The sequence below is a fragment of the Raphanus sativus genome, chromosome 7, assembly GCF_000801105.2.
Source record: "Raphanus sativus cultivar WK10039 chromosome 7, ASM80110v3, whole genome shotgun sequence".
Lineage (NCBI taxonomy): Eukaryota > Viridiplantae > Streptophyta > Magnoliopsida > Brassicales > Brassicaceae > Raphanus > Raphanus sativus.
The window spans coordinates 1,527,645-1,546,570 of record NC_079517.1 but is presented as its reverse complement, the minus strand read 5'-3'; the positions used below and the strand labels follow the sequence as shown (position 1 = coordinate 1,546,570).

At 33.9% G+C, this 18,926-nt stretch overlaps 2 protein-coding genes across 3 annotated transcripts; both read left to right on the top strand.

The window, feature by feature from the left end:
* Nucleotides 1-2,392: 2,392 nt before the first annotated feature.
* Nucleotides 2,393-6,601, top strand: LOC108818208 (squamosa promoter-binding-like protein 7). 2 transcript variants are annotated; one of them, XM_018591107.2, is made up of 10 exons: nucleotides 2,393-3,118; nucleotides 3,205-3,374; nucleotides 3,457-3,683; nucleotides 3,766-3,840; nucleotides 3,943-4,050; nucleotides 4,327-4,444; nucleotides 4,565-4,700; nucleotides 4,926-5,079; nucleotides 5,163-5,714; nucleotides 5,926-6,601. In XM_018591107.2, exons 1-10 carry the CDS (start codon nucleotides 2,571-2,573, stop codon nucleotides 6,223-6,225), a joined length of 2,388 nt encoding a protein of 795 aa, XP_018446609.1. In that variant the 5' UTR covers nucleotides 2,393-2,570; the 3' UTR covers nucleotides 6,226-6,601. The 2 variants fall into 2 exon arrangements, with proteins under 2 accessions (XP_018446609.1, XP_018446607.1); XM_018591105.2 differs by having other exon boundaries at nucleotides 3,205-3,380.
* Nucleotides 6,602-8,313: 1,712 nt separating this feature from the next.
* On the top strand, nucleotides 8,314-11,709 carry LOC108814829 (sugar transporter ERD6-like 16). The gene is made up of 16 exons (XM_018587459.2): nucleotides 8,314-8,594; nucleotides 8,697-8,759; nucleotides 8,868-8,957; nucleotides 9,103-9,162; nucleotides 9,318-9,383; nucleotides 9,504-9,645; nucleotides 9,739-9,803; nucleotides 9,889-10,062; nucleotides 10,164-10,248; nucleotides 10,344-10,390; nucleotides 10,479-10,541; nucleotides 10,629-10,688; nucleotides 10,782-10,835; nucleotides 10,937-10,996; nucleotides 11,096-11,210; nucleotides 11,332-11,709. Exons 1-16 carry the CDS (start codon nucleotides 8,403-8,405, stop codon nucleotides 11,451-11,453), a joined length of 1,458 nt encoding a protein of 485 aa, XP_018442961.2. The 5' UTR covers nucleotides 8,314-8,402; the 3' UTR covers nucleotides 11,454-11,709.
* The last annotated feature ends 7,217 nt before the right edge of the window (nucleotides 11,710-18,926 follow it).

Here is an 18,926-nt window from a genome sequence, read left to right as displayed (position 1 = left end):
TCGTGTTTGTCAGGCCTTGAAGTGTTTCTTTGCCTTCTACAGGGACAAACTACTGGTGGCAAAGTGGTCACGGTGGTTAATGGCTTTTTCTACCTCGTTTAAACTACTACTTTCCACTATTACTGCAGCGGCGTGATCAACGAGGTCATTGAGAATGCCTCTCAACGTTATGAAAAGATATGCTTGTTCATCAAGACGTCTTATACTTTGGGTCTTTCGGTAGTAATAGCGATCCTTTCTGATTTGGTAGAGGATAAATTTGAGTAGAACGTAAAAAAAATTGTTGTAGAGTTGAAAGTTAACACTAGTTCAGTAAAAAATTGTTGTAAAGCTGTTATTTTTTTTAGTTAATGCTAATTTTTTATTGTGTACTAATTTTGTCATAACGTATTTTTTTGATATCTAAGTCATATTGCTATAAATAAAATGTTAATACATTTACTACTCTATTTTACGAAATTATTTTACAGTGCCGATTGACATTTCGATAATAAAGTTCATTAAATGATTAATTTTGGTTCAGTTTCATCAATTATCACATTTTGAGAAAGCAAATTTTGTATGGGGATAAAGATATATCAGTTTTCTTATTTAATATAACTTAATAGTAGTTATAAGTCTAAAGAACAAATGCCTCAACTTTAAAACTGAAACTAACAAATGTTTAAAACAAGAAAAAGTCACATATAAATCAGGGAAAATGATAGTTAGTAGGAATTGGAAATGTATATTCTACAAATATCAATAACAACAAACAACTTACTCCTGTTACCGAATTTATTATTGAAATGTCAATCGGTACTGTAAAATAATAAATTCGGCAGGGGTAATGTGCTTTTGGGTTTCTTAACTCGACTCATGGGCCTATATTAGCTTAATGTATTGGGCCTGGCTTTAAGTCTATTAATTAGTAACGTGGTTTTCAAGTACACCTAATTAATTGTAAACCTTACGTTTGTTGTGTGAACCATTCCTTACGATAGATTTAAATCTCACATTCGGTTTATTCTTTAACCACTATTATGTTGGTCAATGTTTATGATTTTAACCGTTGCTTGACGAAAACAAGGATATGTTTAAGTCTAATCCGCATATACAGTTCCAACATCTTTGCACAAATGGTAATGAAATATATATAACATCTTTGCACAATGGTAAAAACCTCCATTCTCCACAACGGATTCTTGCAAGCAGTTACTACGATAGCTAATGGAATAGGATTAGAGATGGTTGAGGTTGAAACTAATCCGCATTCAGTTTCGACTTTATGTTATTAGGTGGGTCATTCAGTTGTTAATGTCGTCATTTGTCCTTGGACCCGGGCAGGCCCATTTGAGAACTAGGCATATCATCATCAAGCCTCACCTTAATCATTAACCACCCGAGAAGTGAGTCTATTATTGCTATATAAAGGACGAGACACGTGTCTAGATTCTGATGGTGATTGACTTGGAAGCCGAAGACTAAGCTCTACCGTTATTATTGGAGAAGAACAAAAAACGAAGAGAGAGGACAGTTTTGGTAGCTCACGTCCCAAGTAACACTCATCAGACGTCGTTTCCTATAAAGATTGATCAACCTTTGGTGGTTTGCATCGAACAAGCGTAGCTTACACGCGACGGTTTGCTAGATCACAAGACGCGTGCTTGTCACGCCCCGACACTCCTACCTGCCTGACTCACTCTCACCCTTCCCGTTCACCTCAATCAAAGTTTTTAACCGGCCCACCGAATATTTTTGTCCCTTCAATTTTCTCTGTAGTTACCTCTTTTTTTTTGACTAAAATCTCTGTAGTTACCTTTCATTAACTAAACTTTTCACAACTTTGTATTTTTTTTTGACAAAACAATAATAGTATAAAACAACTTGTTGTCACTGTATCACTCTTTTTTATATTTCGAGATTAGAAGAGTGATTTGGATGGCTGTTTTTTGTGAAATGATGTATTGTTTAATAGTTGACCAAATGACTATACCACGTATTTGTGTTGATGATCAACAAGTATACACCATTGAAGAATGCCCTATTAAATGATAAAATAATTTTAGCCTATCAAATGTCATAGTCCATGAATAATCATAGAATTTCCTAATAGAGACAATTGAGTTTTTGGTGGAAAATGTTATGAAACTATGTAATTAAAAATGTGATATTATTGTCTGTAACTTGTGGTCAAAATGTATTACAATCATATCTTTTGTGATAAAGAAAAGAAAAAAAAATTGACAAAAAAAGGAGAAAAGAAGATGTGAATAAACTATTTATAGCACGATTAAGTAAGTAATCATGATTGTGTCTATTATTTAATTCAACAAGTTCATATTCATTTGATACAAAAGTGTGAGATAATTTACTTTATTCGTGCCTTAAAAATTACAAAACAAGTAAAATCCAAGTTGTGTGAATGCATATTCCCAGATATGTGATGACTTGTAGTAGCAATTATTAAAACCTTAGACCAAAATCACCAACCAAAACAACTTCCTTAACAACCGATGGGTCCTTTTACCAATTCATCTGAATTTAATTTTATCATATGATTGAAGAAGAAGAAGAAGACTCACCATAAAATGTCTTCTCTGTCGCAATCGCAATCGCAATCGCCGCCGGAGATGCAAATCCAACCGCCGGCATTGCTGGACGACGATCCTTCCTCCGCCATGTGGGATTGGGGTGATCTCCTCCTCGACTTCGCCGCAGACGAGCGTCTCCTCGTCTCCTTGGAGTCCGATCAACCTCCCTTCTCCCCCGCTCCTCCTCCTCCTCCTCCGACGACGACGATTTCGACGTATCCTTCTCCGGATGAATCAGGCTCTGGCTCCGATCGGGTCAGGAAGCGAGACCCGAGGCTGCTCTGTTCCAATTTCGTGGAAGGTTTGCTCCCGTGCTCGTGTCCGGAGCTCGATCAGAAGCTGGAGGAGGCTGAGTTACCGAAGAAGAAACGGGTACGAGGCGGCGGGGTGTCGGGCGTGGCTCGGTGTCAAGTTCCGGGTTGTGAGGTTGATATAAGCGAGCTCAAAGGGTACCACAGAAGGCACAAGGTTTGCCTCCAGTGTGCCAACGCTACATCCGTTGTGCTTGAGGGAGAGGATAAGAGATACTGTCAACAGTGTGGAAAGTAATCACTATTATTGATTGGAGTTTTCTTTTGTCCTATTTAGTGTTTGTTGTTTCCTGAGTTGAGTATAATAAACCATATGGCAGGTTCCACGTGCTCCCGGACTTCGACGAGGGGAAACGCAGCTGTCGGAGGAAGCTAGAGCGTCACAACAACAGGAGGAAAAGGAAACCTGTAGATAAAGGAGGACTTGCTTCGAAACAACAACAGCAAGTGTTATCACAGAATGATAACAGCGTCATTGATGTTGATGATGGTAAAGGTACCAATGTTTGAGTTTTTTTTTTTGGAAAATTCAAGCTGATTACGCTTTGTACATGTTATTAACTTTGAAGCAGATAATGGATGTTCTAGTGACCAGAGAGTGGAACAAGATGCTTCGTTGAATTTTGAAGACCGGCGTATTCCCACTCAGGGGTCTGTACCATTTACCCATAGCATCAACGCGGACAGCTTTGTCTCTGGTACAGGTTCGGGTGAAGCTCTACCAGATGAAGGAATTAATGACACAAAGTTTGAACGTTCACCTTCCGGTGGTGACAACAAAAGTGCTTACTCAACTATGGTGGGTTTTCTCTTCTGTCACTCTTACATATCAAAAGATCATTTGTGCTTTATTAACTAATTTTTTTTTCATTTCTTTGTAGTGCCCCACAGGTCGGATCTCTTTCAAACTCTACGATTGGAATCCAGCGGAGTTCCCTCGGAGACTACGTCATCAAGTATTGTCAAGAATTTTATATTACAGTTTAGGGTCAGAGACTATGTTTACCCTTTTCAGAATCTCAAAGTACTAATTTCCGTGTGATCAATTGAATTTGCAGATATTCCAATGGCTGGCCACCATGCCTGTTGAGCTGGAGGGCTATATCCGTCCTGGATGTACAATTTTGACTGTCTTTATAGCAATGCCAGAGATTATGTGGGCGAAGGTAAATTGTGTGGTCTTTTACATGTTCCTGATGCCACAACACAACATAAAAGTTGTTTCTTTTCAGTAGGATGTCTATTTTCGAAGGGTTGTTCTATGTGTTTATGCACATTTCCTCTTACTATCATATACATTAAAGCTCTTACAAATTTTTGTCATGAAGTTCTTTTGTTTCTGCAAATTGTGCTATATATTTCAACTTTAATATATCTGTTCTGCGAGCCCTCTTTTTGACTTTGTGCTGTAATAAGTGTTTCCTATTTATTCTTTTAAGCAGTTGTCTAAAGATCCTGTGGCATATCTGGATGAATTTATTCTTAAACCTGGGAAGATGCTATTTGGAAGAGGCTCGATGACTGTCTATTTGAACAACATGATTTTTCGTCTTATCAAAGGCAAGATGATCTGCTTTACTTTTTTTCTCATTTTTTATATTTTCCTATCATACTAAGCATAGTTTTGTGTAGTAAAAGATTTTGAAGTGTGAGTTTATTCTTATTTCTTTTGGTTTGCAGGTGGAACAACTTTAAGAAGAGTAGATGTTAAACTAGAGTCACCAAAACTTCAGTTTGTGTATCCAACCTGTTTTGAAGCTGGCAAACCAATTGAACTCGTTGTTTGTGGACTTAACCTTGTGCAACCCAAATGCCGGTATGTGTATCAACCCCTATTTTGATCAATGCTTCGGGCTTTTCTCGCATATTTTAGCTATTCATATTTGCTCATATGATAAAAATTACATTTCAAGAACCTTCAAAATGCTGCACTGGGATTACTACTCATCATGTGTTGGTTCGGTATCTTGCACTCGGGAGTTGTGTGACCCCTAAGATGTTCTGAATAGGAAAGAGTAACATGATAATGGTTTCATTGCAGGTTTCTTGTGTCTTTTTCTGGGAAGTACTTACCACATAACTATTCTGTTGTACCTGCACCGGGCCAGGATGGGAAGCGTTCTTGTAGTAACAAGTTGTACAGGATAAATATTGTGAATTCTGATCCTAATCTATTTGGCCCTGCATTTGTCGAGGTACCCATTTGTTGAAAATATACGTTTTTGACAAGGAGCTCCGCTTATGCAAACAATGTGATCTTCCTCTAATCCTTTTGCAGGTTGAAAATGAATCTGGCCTATCAAATTTCATACCTCTAATAATTGGAGATAAAGCTATTTGTTTTGAAATGAAAGTAATAGAGCAGAAGTTCAATGCTACACTCTTTCCAGAGGAACAAGGCATTACCGCCTGCTGTTCTTTGACTTGCTGTTGCAAGGATTTCAAAGAGAGGCAGAGCTCCTTTACTGGGCTCTTGTTAGATATTGCATGGTCAGTGAAGGTGCCCTCTACAGAATGCACTGAGCAGACCGTGAACCGATGTCAGATAAAAAGATACAACAGAGTACTGAATTATCTGATACAGAGTGACTCGCCCTCAATCTTAGGAAACGTACTGCACAATCTGGAAACTTTGGTGAACAAAATGAAGCCGGACAGTCTCGTTCACTGTACGTGTGACTGCGACGTGAGGCTTCTACATGAAAATATGAATACAGCCAGAAAGCAGCAAAGCCATGAAGATTCAAAGGTGAATCCAGTAACACCAGTGTGCTGTTGTGACAGCAGTTTCCAGAAGGACTTTCCATCAAGAGTATTAAACTTCAATCAGGTTTGTTTTTTCACTAATAACCGATTTTTTCCCCGATTTAATCTAAACTGGACCCAGCAAGCAAACAAACTTCAATTGTCTTACCCATTTGGTTTCTTGTTTCATGATATATTTGGCACATTATGACGATTTTAATGGATTCTTTGCATTTTTTATTGGTTTTCGCATTCTTTTTCTCCGTTGATATTCCCCATTTATTCTATATTTACAGGAACCAGATGTAGGATTAGGTTGTGACGAGAGGATACGAGCGGCTTCACCAGATACAGGCAGAAAAGAGACAGATCCTCTTTTAAACAACGAGGTTATCATGAATGTAAATGACATAGGAGACTGGCCAAGGAAGTCTTGTATACCAATACAGTCTGCCCAAACATTCAGGTCTCGTCAAACTGTTCTCTTTATCGCCACAATTGCTGTCTGTTTTGCGGTCTGTGTGGTTCTCTACCATCCAAACAAGGTCACGCAGCTTGCAGTGTCGATCCGGACGAGATTGGCACACAAACTATGAATAAAAAGTCCAATGGCAGAGACTCTCATTTTAACCGTTGAAGATGTGTTCATAAAAAAAACTTGGAGGGTAGCTGTATAAAAAAAGCTTGTCTCAACCTTCAACAAGAGCTCAGCTACAGCTTCTCAAGATAGATTCCCTTGAGAAAGAGATAAAGTGGTTTAATTATCAGATGAGTTTACTTGCTCTTTCTCCTCTGTTCTTCTTCCCAATTTCTTAAAAGACATGGTGGTGATGCTGCAACTGTAATAACAGGAAATGGTCTGGTCAGTGACCTGATTGCTCCTAACCGACTAGTGTTTATATATATAGACTAGGGCTTTGCTTTCGCTCACTGTAACATGTTTTTTTCTTGGTCTAAAACGTTTCATGGACACATTCTAATCGTAACTTTAGTATTATACATTTTTCTGCTTCAAGTTATGTGACTTGGCCTGTCTCTATACTCCGTTTGGTCAACACTAGGATCAAGTTTCAACTTTGACCTTTTGATTATTGCATGTCAATTCAACAGACTAAGGAGTAACACTCTTTAGTTTAGCTTTACCCAATCCGCAACTAGAAGGAAACGGTATTTGATAAATTGTGAAGGAAAACATGATATCTGGAGTATTTATAACTCTAGTTTCTAAAAAAAACTAAGAGAAAATTATATATACAAATGATATAAGCTCGTACTACTAAACTGTTGGAAAGATGTAGCCTGCCAAGTTATAAATTTAAAATTGTGTTGTGTGGACTAGAGATTGATTGCATCATAGAACGCAAATGGCTAGAAAGAGACAAAAGAGATGAGATTTGGGAAACAATGAAGATACACAAACGCGTCAGTTCCGAGTCATTCTGTCGTAGTAAACGACAACATCTTAACATTTTATTAATTAAATAAACTGGCTAAGAGTTTGGTACATGTCTCTCCATAACGCTAGATTTAACGTGCTATATTAATCTTTCGCCTCGAGGAGTTTACTTAACATTTGAATATGAATAAGTTCATATGTTGAATCGTTGGACGTATACTAGATACAATCTCAAACAAAGATGTTTGTAGATGTATAAGTTCATTTGGTAAGTTGGAACTATACGCGACGCAGTGGATGCGTTTATTCAACATAACGTCAACAAAATCCACGTACGTCGGTCTCACTGGAGATATTTGATAAGTTCATTCCAGATTTTGTGATAAATTACTATATATTAGGTTTTGTTTTCGTGAATTCATAAAATTCCACAGATATTTGTTGTTGGTTTAGGATAAATATCTGCTGAAGGCGAATTTTGATGAGATTTTTTCTTTATTCAGAACAATTGAGAAGCTTGGAAGGTGACAAGAAATTACATAAAGCATGAAAAGTAACCCAATAAACACCAGCAAAGCTAAGATAAGTAAAATATCATATAGGAACAATATGGACTTTTAGCAAAAAAAAAAAAAAAAACAATATGGACAAATATATATGCACGTTGTCGTTATCACAATGGGTAGTTTAGATCAGCGAGACCCACATACCCACCCACATGATAAAGCTATCAACAGAAAATCCGAAACTATGATAATAACTAAGCATTAAAATCTGTATTATGAACATATTAAATTTTTTAATATTTCCAATTTATGCACAAACGTTATTTTTCGTTCACGGAAATAATGTTTTGGATTTTAGGTTTGTGAATGACGTACAAGTTGTGTTTCAAAAAAAAGAATGACTTACAAGTTAATACAGCTTGAGATAACAAGCTTTATGTGTTTTGTTCGATGTATGCAGTTAAAGACTAATCTCACAAGAAAGAAAAATCGTAGTGCTATGAGATTTGCATTACTTAAAATGATTAAATATAAATTGTGAATTAGCAGTTTGAAAGGAAAAAATATATAACTGGTATTGTAAAAAAGAGTGGAGATGATTGGACATAAGGTCAGTGACAGCTTCATCCCACATGAGAACTATGTTTGTCAGTATTAACCTCAATCATCAAATCTAATATTTCTTTATTTTTATTTTGCCGTCAAAGGACAAATATCTTAAATATCTTCGTCCAACGTCGAGATACTACTTGCATCTATTTCCTATAAATACTCATTTTGAGGAACCAAACTCTTCACCTCTCCCTCTTTCTGTTTCTTGGAAACTTGTCATTCTCTCAAAGAGTTAAAGTGAGAAAGAGAGAGAGAGGGGATGGCAATTCAGGAAATCAAAGATGTGGAGAGGGGTGAAACACTAAATAGGGTGGAGGATCTAGGGAATCCACTGTTGAAGAAAGTGGTTGAGCAAGATGATCAAGAAGAGAGTGAGACTAACGAATCTTACTTTACGGTTCTCTTCAGCACTTTTGTTGCTGTCTGTGGCTCCTTTGAGTTTGGCTCTTGTGTAAGTTTTTCCTAAAGAGAGATACTCTACACGAATCCGAGGTTTCCTTTATAAGGCCAAAGCTCTGTCCTAATACCAAATATAATTTATTTATTGGTGAAGGTTGGATACTCGGCTCCTACACAATCATCTATAAGACAAGATCTCAATCTCTCACTTGCAGAGGTTTGTGTCTATACTCTAAGCAAGAGCTTTTCTTCTTCTTCTTTTTTTCTGTCAAATAGTATATAGTCCAAACCATATAGCTAAAAAAGTTTGTCTTACAATATGCAGTTCTCCATGTTTGGGTCCATTTTAACAATCGGTGCAATGCTTGGTGCTGTTATGAGTGGACATATTTCAGATTCGACTGGCCGAAAAGGGGTATATTTTTCTCAATCCCAAACTTAAGTTCCTAAAATTAAAATTTCAATGTATATATATATATTTTTTTTTGATCAAATAAAATAGAAATTCAATGCGTATATTTATATATGTTGTTTATACTGTATGTGGAAACTTATTACAGGCGATGAGAACTTCAGCTTGCTTCTGCATAACTGGTTGGCTCGCTGTCTTCTTCTCCAAGGTACTTAAACTTACACATACATACCTACTCTTCGAATATTTTCAACGTCACAGCTAACATTCTGAGACTAGTCTCGATTATGGTCTAATAGATCCAGTGATCTAATTTAAATAAAACCAAAATTAGATTCTAATAAGATGTTCAATGTGATGCAGAGTGCTCTGCTACTCGATGTAGGAAGGTTCTTCACAGGATATGGCATTGGAGTTTTTTCTTATGTGGTAATTAACCCTTTTAATCATTTTTTAATCTCTAAAGTAAAAGATAAATCGGTATAATTTCAATTTTACTTTATTTTTTTGGGAAAGTATTTATGAAACAATGTTTATGAAAACTCTCAGGTGCCTGTGTACATTGCTGAGATATCTCCAAAAAATCTACGAGGTGCACTCACAACACTGAACCAACTCATGATTGTGATAGGCTCATCTGTTTCTTTCTTGATCGGATCTCTCATTTCCTGGAAAATCCTTGCCCTTACCGGTAAATCTCTCAGAGTTTCTTGATAAATCCTCACAAAAATCTCCTTTGGAAAAGTGATTATTAATATTCATATGTTTTTTTTATCTTAAAAAGGACTTGCTCCCTGCATCGTTTTGCTGTTTGGCTTATGCTTCATACCCGAGTCTCCCCGTTGGCTGGTAATTTTCTCTACTAGATTCCTAATGATCCTATCGATATAAGCTTCTTGACATGATCTAATATCTCTCATGCTCATGCTTCCAGGCAAAAGCAGGACGTGAGAAAGAGTTCCGTGTAGCGCTACAAAAGCTGAGAGGAAGAGATACAGATATCGCAAATGAAGCTGAAGAGATTCAAGCCTCCATTCAAGCTCTTGATATTCTTCCAAAAGCAAGAATCCAAGATCTTGTCTCCAAGAAATATGGACGGTCTGTCATCGTAAGTGTTTAGCTCAGAACCAAGACAAAGTATCAAATCCTTAACTCATAGCTTTCAGAAGTTTAAATATGTTCTTCGCGTGTGATGTGATTATTCTTCAGATTGGTGTTTCCCTAATGGTATTCCAACAGTTCGTGGGAATCAATGGGATTGGTTTCTACGCAAGCGAAACGTTTGTAAAAGCTGGTATGTACGTTAAACCTAAATATCTTGCCTTGTATCAGAAGTCATAACTAAACTCGTTTGTGATTCATAACATTGTCTTTTTGAATAACTTGCAGGACTTTCGTCTGGCAAACTTGGAACAATTGCTATCGCTTGTGTTCAGGTGAATAAACCTCTTCTCTTCATTCTAAATTATTCTTCAATTATTTAATGATTCACGTTTCAGTATTGACATGGAATCATTTTAATAGGTGCCAATAACTGTTCTTGGAACAGTCTTGATAGATAAATGTGGAAGAAGGCCACTAATTATGGTAAAATCTTTTAATCTACAGAAAGCATTTTCGTGTGTCGAAAGTTAAAGTTTTATTTATTATCTATATGTATAAATTTTGCTGCAGATTTCATCTGGTGGTATCTTCTTAGGATGTATACTCACAGGAACATCTTTCTTCCTCAAGGTGCATATCATAAACTCTAGCTAAACCCTGTTCTCACTTTGAAATATATTAGTATGTTAATTAAACCAAATCTATATTATGTTTTGGGTTCAGGGACAAAGCTTGTTGCTTGAATGGGTTCCTTTCTTAGCCGTAGGAGGTGTACTCGTAAGTGAAACTTAACCTAATACCAAAAACAAAACTCAAGAGCAGAGTTCTGTAATAAACATATGTGATATATAATTCATGTATTGTTTTCCACCAATCAGATCTATATAGCTGCTTTCTCCATCGGAATGGGACCTGTTCCTTGGGTGATAATGTCCGAGGTATGATTTCTTGTTTAAAAACAGAGCTACATGACTTGTGAAGCAAGTAACATTGTTTGTAACAATCTTGCTTTATTGTTGGCGATGAAACAAACGCAGATATTTCCAATAAACGTGAAGGGAATCGCAGGAAGCTTAGTGGTATTGGTGAATTGGTCTGGTGCTTGGGCTGTTTCTTACACTTTCAACTTCCTCATGAGCTGGAGCTCTCCAGGTACACACTCTCAAAGGCTCGTTTGCGAGATCAGTGTGTTTGAACCGTAAGAAACCGCATTCTAAAGGAAGCTAAACTGAGACATAGCTATGTTTTTTTGTTTGACTGTTTGTTTGAGTAGGTACGTTCTACATGTACTCTGCTTTTGCTGTGATGACGATTATCTTTGTGGCGAAGATGGTGCCTGAGACGAAAGGGAAGACACTCGAAGAGATCCAAGCTTCTATCCGAAGAGAGACATAAGATGCAATCAAAATTTTGGGGGGGGGGGGGGGGGGGATATATCAAAAGACTCGAGAGCTTCTTCGGGTAGTGATGAGCTCAAGGGTGGAGTAGAAAAGTAGAACGAGGGTTTTGTTTCAGTGTTATGAAAATATGTTTATTTTGTCACGTTAAGGTTTCCATCAGTTAGGTTTTGATTGTTATGTTTGGTGGGATTGGGGAATCGTGGAAAACTATATGAAAAGAATTAATGGAATGGACTTGTTTTGAAAATCAACACTCGTTTTTCTAAAAGTATCAATTTAATATATTTCACGAAGATTAAAAACTATATAGTAGACTAGTATTTATCTGTTTCCTAAAAGATGTTATTATGACATATTTCACGCGAACTAAGAAAATAATAGTATACACTTATTTAATGTATAATTATTTAAATAAACATCTATAGGTTAGTTAAAAATGTAAGAAATAGATTATATATGAAAAGTTGTATCGAAAATATAGAGTTACATTTTAATTTTTGAAATAAGAAAAAAATAGAATAACACTTTTAAAGAAATAAGGGGAATATAAATACAACTAATTAAATAAAAATTATCTAAATAAAAAATTATTTATTATTTAAAAGGATAAAAATAAATTTAATGTATAAAATTATATTAAAATATAGAATTTTCAACACTTTTTGAAACTGAAAAAATAATCGTAAAATAACACTTTAAAAAGAGCAGAAGTAGTAGTATTTAAACAAGGTAAAACAAGGGGAACAAGTGATTCCTTACAACAATACACTGAATCGAAGACAAAAGTATATTTTAAACACCAACATTTTTAATATTATGGAGAATATGAATTAATTAGCAACCAGTTGATAATTTAGAGATCAATTAAAATTAGTGTCATAAAAATAGAGTTAGCCATTTTCTAAGAAGTAAAGTGATTCTTAGAATCTTAACACATCCTACACAAAAGAAAAGTGATTCTGAGATAAAATGGTGAGATGTAGCAGACCATGCTATTTTGATACATTAGAGTTTATTTGGTAATTTATGTTTTATTTACGTAATTGCCACAACCCCTTTTATTCATGCCATGATGGTAAAATGTTCACATTAAGCCATTAATGTTTATGTCAATTTGAGTTGAATTTGATACGTTTACATGTTTGTTACGAGTCCCATTTTTTTATGACTCTCAGGCCATCATGGTAATGGACGGACAAGAATAGTTCACCCACCACCACCACCTTGTCATTGTTCAAGATTTATTGTTTGTGTACATTTTTCGGGATAGTTTAGAGCCCTTCATAATGACGTAGTGTCGTAATACAAACAACCTTCATCAATGGCGTCTCCAACATCAACGAGTATCTGGTTCCGTATAGTGATTCTGATCACTTTAATAGTGGTTCTCTTCTATGTTTGCCGCCCTCTCTACTGGAAGATAACCGCCACCATCCATGATATCCGCCACAACAAGCAATCCGTCAGAGAAAGTACACTCTACAAGCTTCTTTCCGCTGGAGATCGGTGAGGAATTTCTCTTATTTTTCTTCGAAATAAACTTGTAGTTACCGTGTCTGCTGTCTGTGTATGTTTGATTAGTAGGCATCATTTTGAAGTTTCATGTATCTACAAGATTACAGTATGATGTTCTTATTATGGTGGTATTATTTGCTATGAAATGATATAAAGAGAGCTTGAGATTTTCTGTTTGTATAATTTTTTTGCTGGAAAACTGTAATAACTTATTGTATGAGTCTACTTGATGTGCAAACATATTTTGATGCTTACTGAGTGAGATATAGTGGCCGTTTGGCATTTGTAACTTTAGAATAACAATAATACTGTTAGATCGATCAAAAAAGTTGTGATAGTCACTTAAGAAAACGCATATGAACGGGATAGATATGACTGTGTTCGTTGTTTACCTGTCAAAATCCACTGTTTTAACATTTACACCAAAAAAGAATGCTTCTTGAGTTGTTTGTTTTGATGTGCTCAATTTATTTTCGTTTTATCAAACGAGCTGTAACATCACAATTTTTTCTCTATCAATGTTGTGAAATATGTAACGAGCTCTAACATCACAAAAAAAAGCAACGAGTCCAAAAACCAGGAATCATATAACACATTCCTTATTGAAATTAACTCGAGGAGTAAATCCAGAAAAATGTCAGGAAACTCATAAAATTTATTTCGACTACGAAGACCCAAACCCATACCATACCATTTACGGGGTAAGTCCAATATATTAAACTTTTAGGCTATGATATCTGAGTGAATCCTTATCCTTAAGATTAGAGGAAGAAATATAAAACACAATATAAGCACAAAATGATAGATGTTTATTAATCATTTTCGTCCTGGTGGAGACAGATTGTATTTGTTTAGTGCTATTAGCTTAAGCACTTGACTAATCAAGTAATTATTATGATTAATTCTTTCCATTAATCAACTAAGGTCAAGAAGAATCTTTTCTCATATATGCTACACTTTCTATCAATATGGGCCAAAAACTCAAGTGGGTTTTGACCAAACTGAATCATCAAACTCCAATAAAACAAAGCACATTGCCTTTTGGTGCACACGAATAATTTTTATATATATTTCTCACTTTTTCTTACATTTTTATTTTATAATTATAAAAACTCCATAATGAATTTGTGTCCCAGGGATTTACGACACTTTTTTTTTTGCTAAAACATTTTTTTAAATAAAGTTTTCATCGTAAAAATATGATTCTAGAAGTCTACTTAAATTACGTTGACTGAAAAATAAGAAGTTTATTAATTTAAGATATTTCTGTGTGCACGAAAAAAAATTCCATATACATTTTTTAATATTTTCGGAGAAAAAGTATAATGAATTTGTTTCCAAAATTTTACACTCATATTTTTAAGTTTTTTTCAGCGTAACACTTGTTCTAGTACTTTTTTATAACTCTGATTCTATTAGTTTACCTAATAAAATTAAGAGATCTTCCTAAACTCTTTGTAATATTCATTTCTTCATTTATGTGGTTATATACAGGTGAGTTAATGGCCAATAATTTATACTTGCATACTAAAACAGGTGTTAGTTTTGCAGTTTGTTTTAGTAATATAGATATTTTAAATAAACATTATATATCGTATTAGTTTCATAAAAAAATGTACAAGTTTTTGAGAGTAAACAATTAAACATTATATAGTAAACATTATTTAATTATCAGTTCGACCTACGATTAACAGTTGAGCCCGGATTTTAAAATCTTTGATTCTATATATAGCATGCAGCTAGCTGACCTCTAGATCTCATCATTTAACTATTCATGCTCAAATTTTTGAATATCCAAATACTACATTTGAGAGGATTTTTAAACCATAACATATTTCATATACTTTTAATTTTGACAAACTAGGAAATTGAGCTAACTAACTTGACCTTTATTATTAGAAAGCCCTTTATCAAAAAAAAAAAAACTTGACCTTTATTAGGCCTTTTCTCAAAAAAAAAAAAAACTTGACCTTTATTATGTCAACACCACTTTCTAGTCTGTAGTGATGCGAAGCATGCACATAGTTATGCCAACTCGGCAATTTATATATTACGTTTTAAATCAACTATCCATTATTGAATAACGACTGAGAGAGATAATGTGGGGGACCTTCCTTTCGACCTAGAAAGAGTAATTTTTTTTTTTTGTTCAAAAAAGTCTATACCTAGAAAGAGTAATTTATACAATACATTTATATTTAAATAGATTATGTGTATTTTTCTCAGCAGATAAAATGATTTCTAAAATGGGATGTTAAAGTCTCAAATATTGTTGTACTATGTTACAAAAAAGTCTATATCTTTATATATAACGTTGTACTAGTAGCCCAAATATAACTTTTTATAGCAAAAATTATCGTTCAATATAGAGTTATTTTCACTCAAAGACAGTTTCAAGTTTTTTATTACATCTTAGGGCAGTTATTGCTCCTAAGGTAGTTTATCAAAACCACAAGCTAACTATTTTCTAATTGTGTGCACTGTTGAAACTAAATGGACCCCACAATTTTAAATTTTGTTTTTTCTTCTCTTTTCTCTTTCTCTTTCTCTTTCTCTTTCTCTGTAACATAAAGACGTTTTTTTTTTCTTTTTCTGTTACAATAATCTTAAAGATTAAAGAAGATGAAGAAGCTGAGCGGTCTCAGCTGAATGTAGTGTTAATATGAACAATTTTTTTGCCGCAAAAGTTTCTTGTCTTCTCCTATTTGGATGAAGCCTAGATATGTCGTGGTTTTTTGCGTTTAAACAACATTTCCAGTGTCGTTATCTCATCTCTCTCGTAGTTACGAGACTGTAAAAGCTTGTGAACATTAATGGCTATTTTGGATTTTTTGTATTTTTGGTCCTTAACATTTTTGTATAATTTCGTTTTTAACCCAAAATTTGTTAATTGTGCATTTTTGGTCTCTAACGTTTTCCAACTCTCTGTTGATGAAATTGGGCAATATATTTTCATAATTAATTCTTAAATGCATTGAAAAATAAAATAAATTACATGTGAAATCAAAGCTAAAAATCATTAGATATGAATAAAACATAAAATTACGTTTGCACCTACAAAGTGTACACAAAATAACATGTCCATTTGTCTTAATTTTGATGTACATGTGTACACATACAAAGTGTACACAAAATAACATGTCAATTTGTCTTAACTTCGATGTACATGTGTACACATACAAAATGTACACAAAATAACATGTCCATTTGTCTTAACTTTGATGTACATGTGTACACATAAAAAGTGTACACAAAATAACATGTCCATTTGTCTTAGTTTCTTATTTGTTTAAGTTTCTACATGTGTACACACATGTCTTTTGTTATTGTTGCTCAAAAATAAAATTTGATCTTACATGTGGGTATCTATGCATTGATATACGCGTGGACAATATTATACAAGTGAATCATTGTACATGATAGTAAAATTTGTGTGTACACATGGACAGCATACGATTGTACACATTCTGAAACTTGCAAAATTATCCAATTAGATAGTATGATAGATGAGATGTATGGACAACATACGATTGTACACATTCTGAAACTTGAATATGTATTGTTGTGCCACGCTACTAATGTATCAAGTTATGTACATGCACATTAATTTATGTTTTTTGAAATATGTTTGCTTTGTGTACATATAAGAAAGGTTATACGATATACTGGTGTACATGTGTAAGCATAATTCTCCATATTTTAATGTGTGACATCTCGTGTGTAGTCATATATAATCAACCATGTACAATCAACCATGATAATAGTATGTACAATCAACCATGTATAATCAACCATGATAATAGTATACACGTTTAAAAAAAACAAATGGAAGATGTGTACATGTATGCAAATATAACGCATGTGTGCAGATGTGAGAGTTTTGTTTGTAAATGATACTATTTATATTGAGAATTAATTTTGATTTGTGTACATATAATGAAAAGTGATAATAGTAAAGGTGCACAATGTAAATGTTGTACACAAATAAGTGTGTACATGTGTACTATGTTGCCAGTGTCCACATGGACACCCAAAAATATAGCTAGTGTCCACATGGACACCCAAAATCATCCATAATATAGCTAGTATCTATATGGACACCCAAAATCATTAATATCCTTTGAGAGTTTTATGTTTTCTTCTATAATGGACAATGATATTTTGTGTACAAAGTAGCATAGATAATTTATCAGTGTGAATCTATGAATTACGGGACCAAATTAAAGAATTTATTTTTAAATCAGAAATATCTGGGGCATAAACAAAATAAAACAAAACGGCACGGACCAGTGTTGCAAAATCAGAACATTCGCTTGGTCTGGATTGCACAATTAAAAGTTTCGGAAATATTTGTGAACATAATAGAATTTTGACAAATTGGAAAATAAACTAGAGTTGTAGGACCATATGTGAAAATAATCAAAATTTTACCATTGTTGCTTCGGTGAAGCTTTTTCTTTGATCTGCCATTAAAACGACGACGATTCCAGCGTCCACAACTCAAGTCGTGAGCATGACGACCACAACGAAGAGAAGACGATTTGACTGTGACGCGGATAGCGGTAGAGCTATGTCGGAATGGAGCTTAGGGTTTGAGGTTGCCGGCAATAGAGTTTTTGTTGGAAAAGAAATGACAATTGTTAGTTGGACAAGAAATCACAAAATTTTTCACCACTCCAAAAATGATTTTGATCCTCTTTTTGTTTTATTATTATGAATGATTGTTTATCACAGAAAATAAATCTTGTTTGAAATTATGAGAAGGATTGTCTATTTTTATTTTTATTATTGGAAATTAGTTTTTTTCCCGGAAAAAAATCTTCAATATCTTTTTGTTCTGTGAAAAAAAAAATAGTTATGAAAAAGAAAAAGTCAAGAAGAGAGAAAAAGAGGAAGTGGGGTCTATTAGTTACAATTGATTTTGATTTTAACTATTACACGTAACGAAGAGGAAGAAAGTTAGGAAAAAGTGTTCTAGTAGTGGAAACTGTCCTATTATGTTATAAAAAACTTAAATCTGCCTCTGGGTGTAATATTTTCTTCAATATAACCATCATCCTCTGAAAAAAAATCCTTTCATTGATAGATAAATAGTGGAAATCCATATAAAGATGAATCTTCCAATTTTGAGTTCTCTCTCTTTCTTTAATTTAGTTCTTTTGCTACGAGTTATCTTCCATTTTTGTCACTCTTATTTTTTATTTATTTATAGAAGTCGAATCTTTTTTTTTGGTAAAAAGAAGTCGAATCTTCGTTCTTATATGTTTGGTTTAAACGCTAGGATTACATAAAACTTATACAATTTCACTATATTTATACAAAAACATGAATTACAATTTTATTGACGATGAATATAATTTAAATTTAGTAATCAAAGCTCGAATGTAGACCATGGAAATTGGAAATGGTCCATTTTCAATAACCTAGTGCTCGGCACGCATGGGTTTTTAATAGTCATTGTAGTCAAGTTCATTAATGTGAATGGTCCCCTTCACACAGTTCACAGGTTCAAAAAACTTGACTAAGTTTATAAATCACATAACATGATCCATGTGAAACGGGGTTCGCTAGTTTATAAGTAGAAAATTAAAACTTTTTAAAAAGAATTAAGAAGGTCAACTGATAACAAAATAAACAAAAAGATGGAAAATACAAATATAAGTTCAAAACTCTATCCGTTTCAAAAATATATATATTCTAAATTTTTCTTATATATTAAAAACACATTAAAAATGTATTGATTTTTGTAAATTTCTATAATTTTTAATTTATAGAAATTCAATAAATACAATTAATTTTTTGAAGTTATTAAATTTTTATTAAATAATACATTAAAGAAATAAAAAAAATATTTTTGAAACAAAATTTTTTTCACGATACGAATATTTCTGAAACAGAGGGAGTATTTAATTACAATTTGCTGGAGAGTAAACTCTTTTTTTTTTTGATCAAA

Excerpts from the sequence above, each read along its gene's own strand:
- LOC108818208 (XM_018591105.2), top strand. The coding sequence starts at position 2,571 with ATGTCTTCTCTGTCGCAATCGCAATCGCAATCGCCGCCGGAGATGCAA. Across the intron at positions 4,445-4,564 it reads GATTTTTCGTCTTATCAAAG|GTGGAACAACTTTAAGAAGA; the intron begins GCAAGATGATCT and ends TTTGGTTTGCAG. Across the intron at positions 4,701-4,925 it reads CTTGTGCAACCCAAATGCCG|GTTTCTTGTGTCTTTTTCTG; the intron begins GTATGTGTATCA and ends GTTTCATTGCAG.
- LOC108814829 (XM_018587459.2), top strand. The coding sequence starts at position 8,403 with ATGGCAATTCAGGAAATCAAAGATGTGGAGAGGGGTGAAACACTAAAT. Across the intron at positions 8,760-8,867 it reads TCAATCTCTCACTTGCAGAG|TTCTCCATGTTTGGGTCCAT; the intron begins GTTTGTGTCTAT and ends TACAATATGCAG. Across the intron at positions 11,211-11,331 it reads CATGAGCTGGAGCTCTCCAG|GTACGTTCTACATGTACTCT; the intron begins GTACACACTCTC and ends TTGTTTGAGTAG.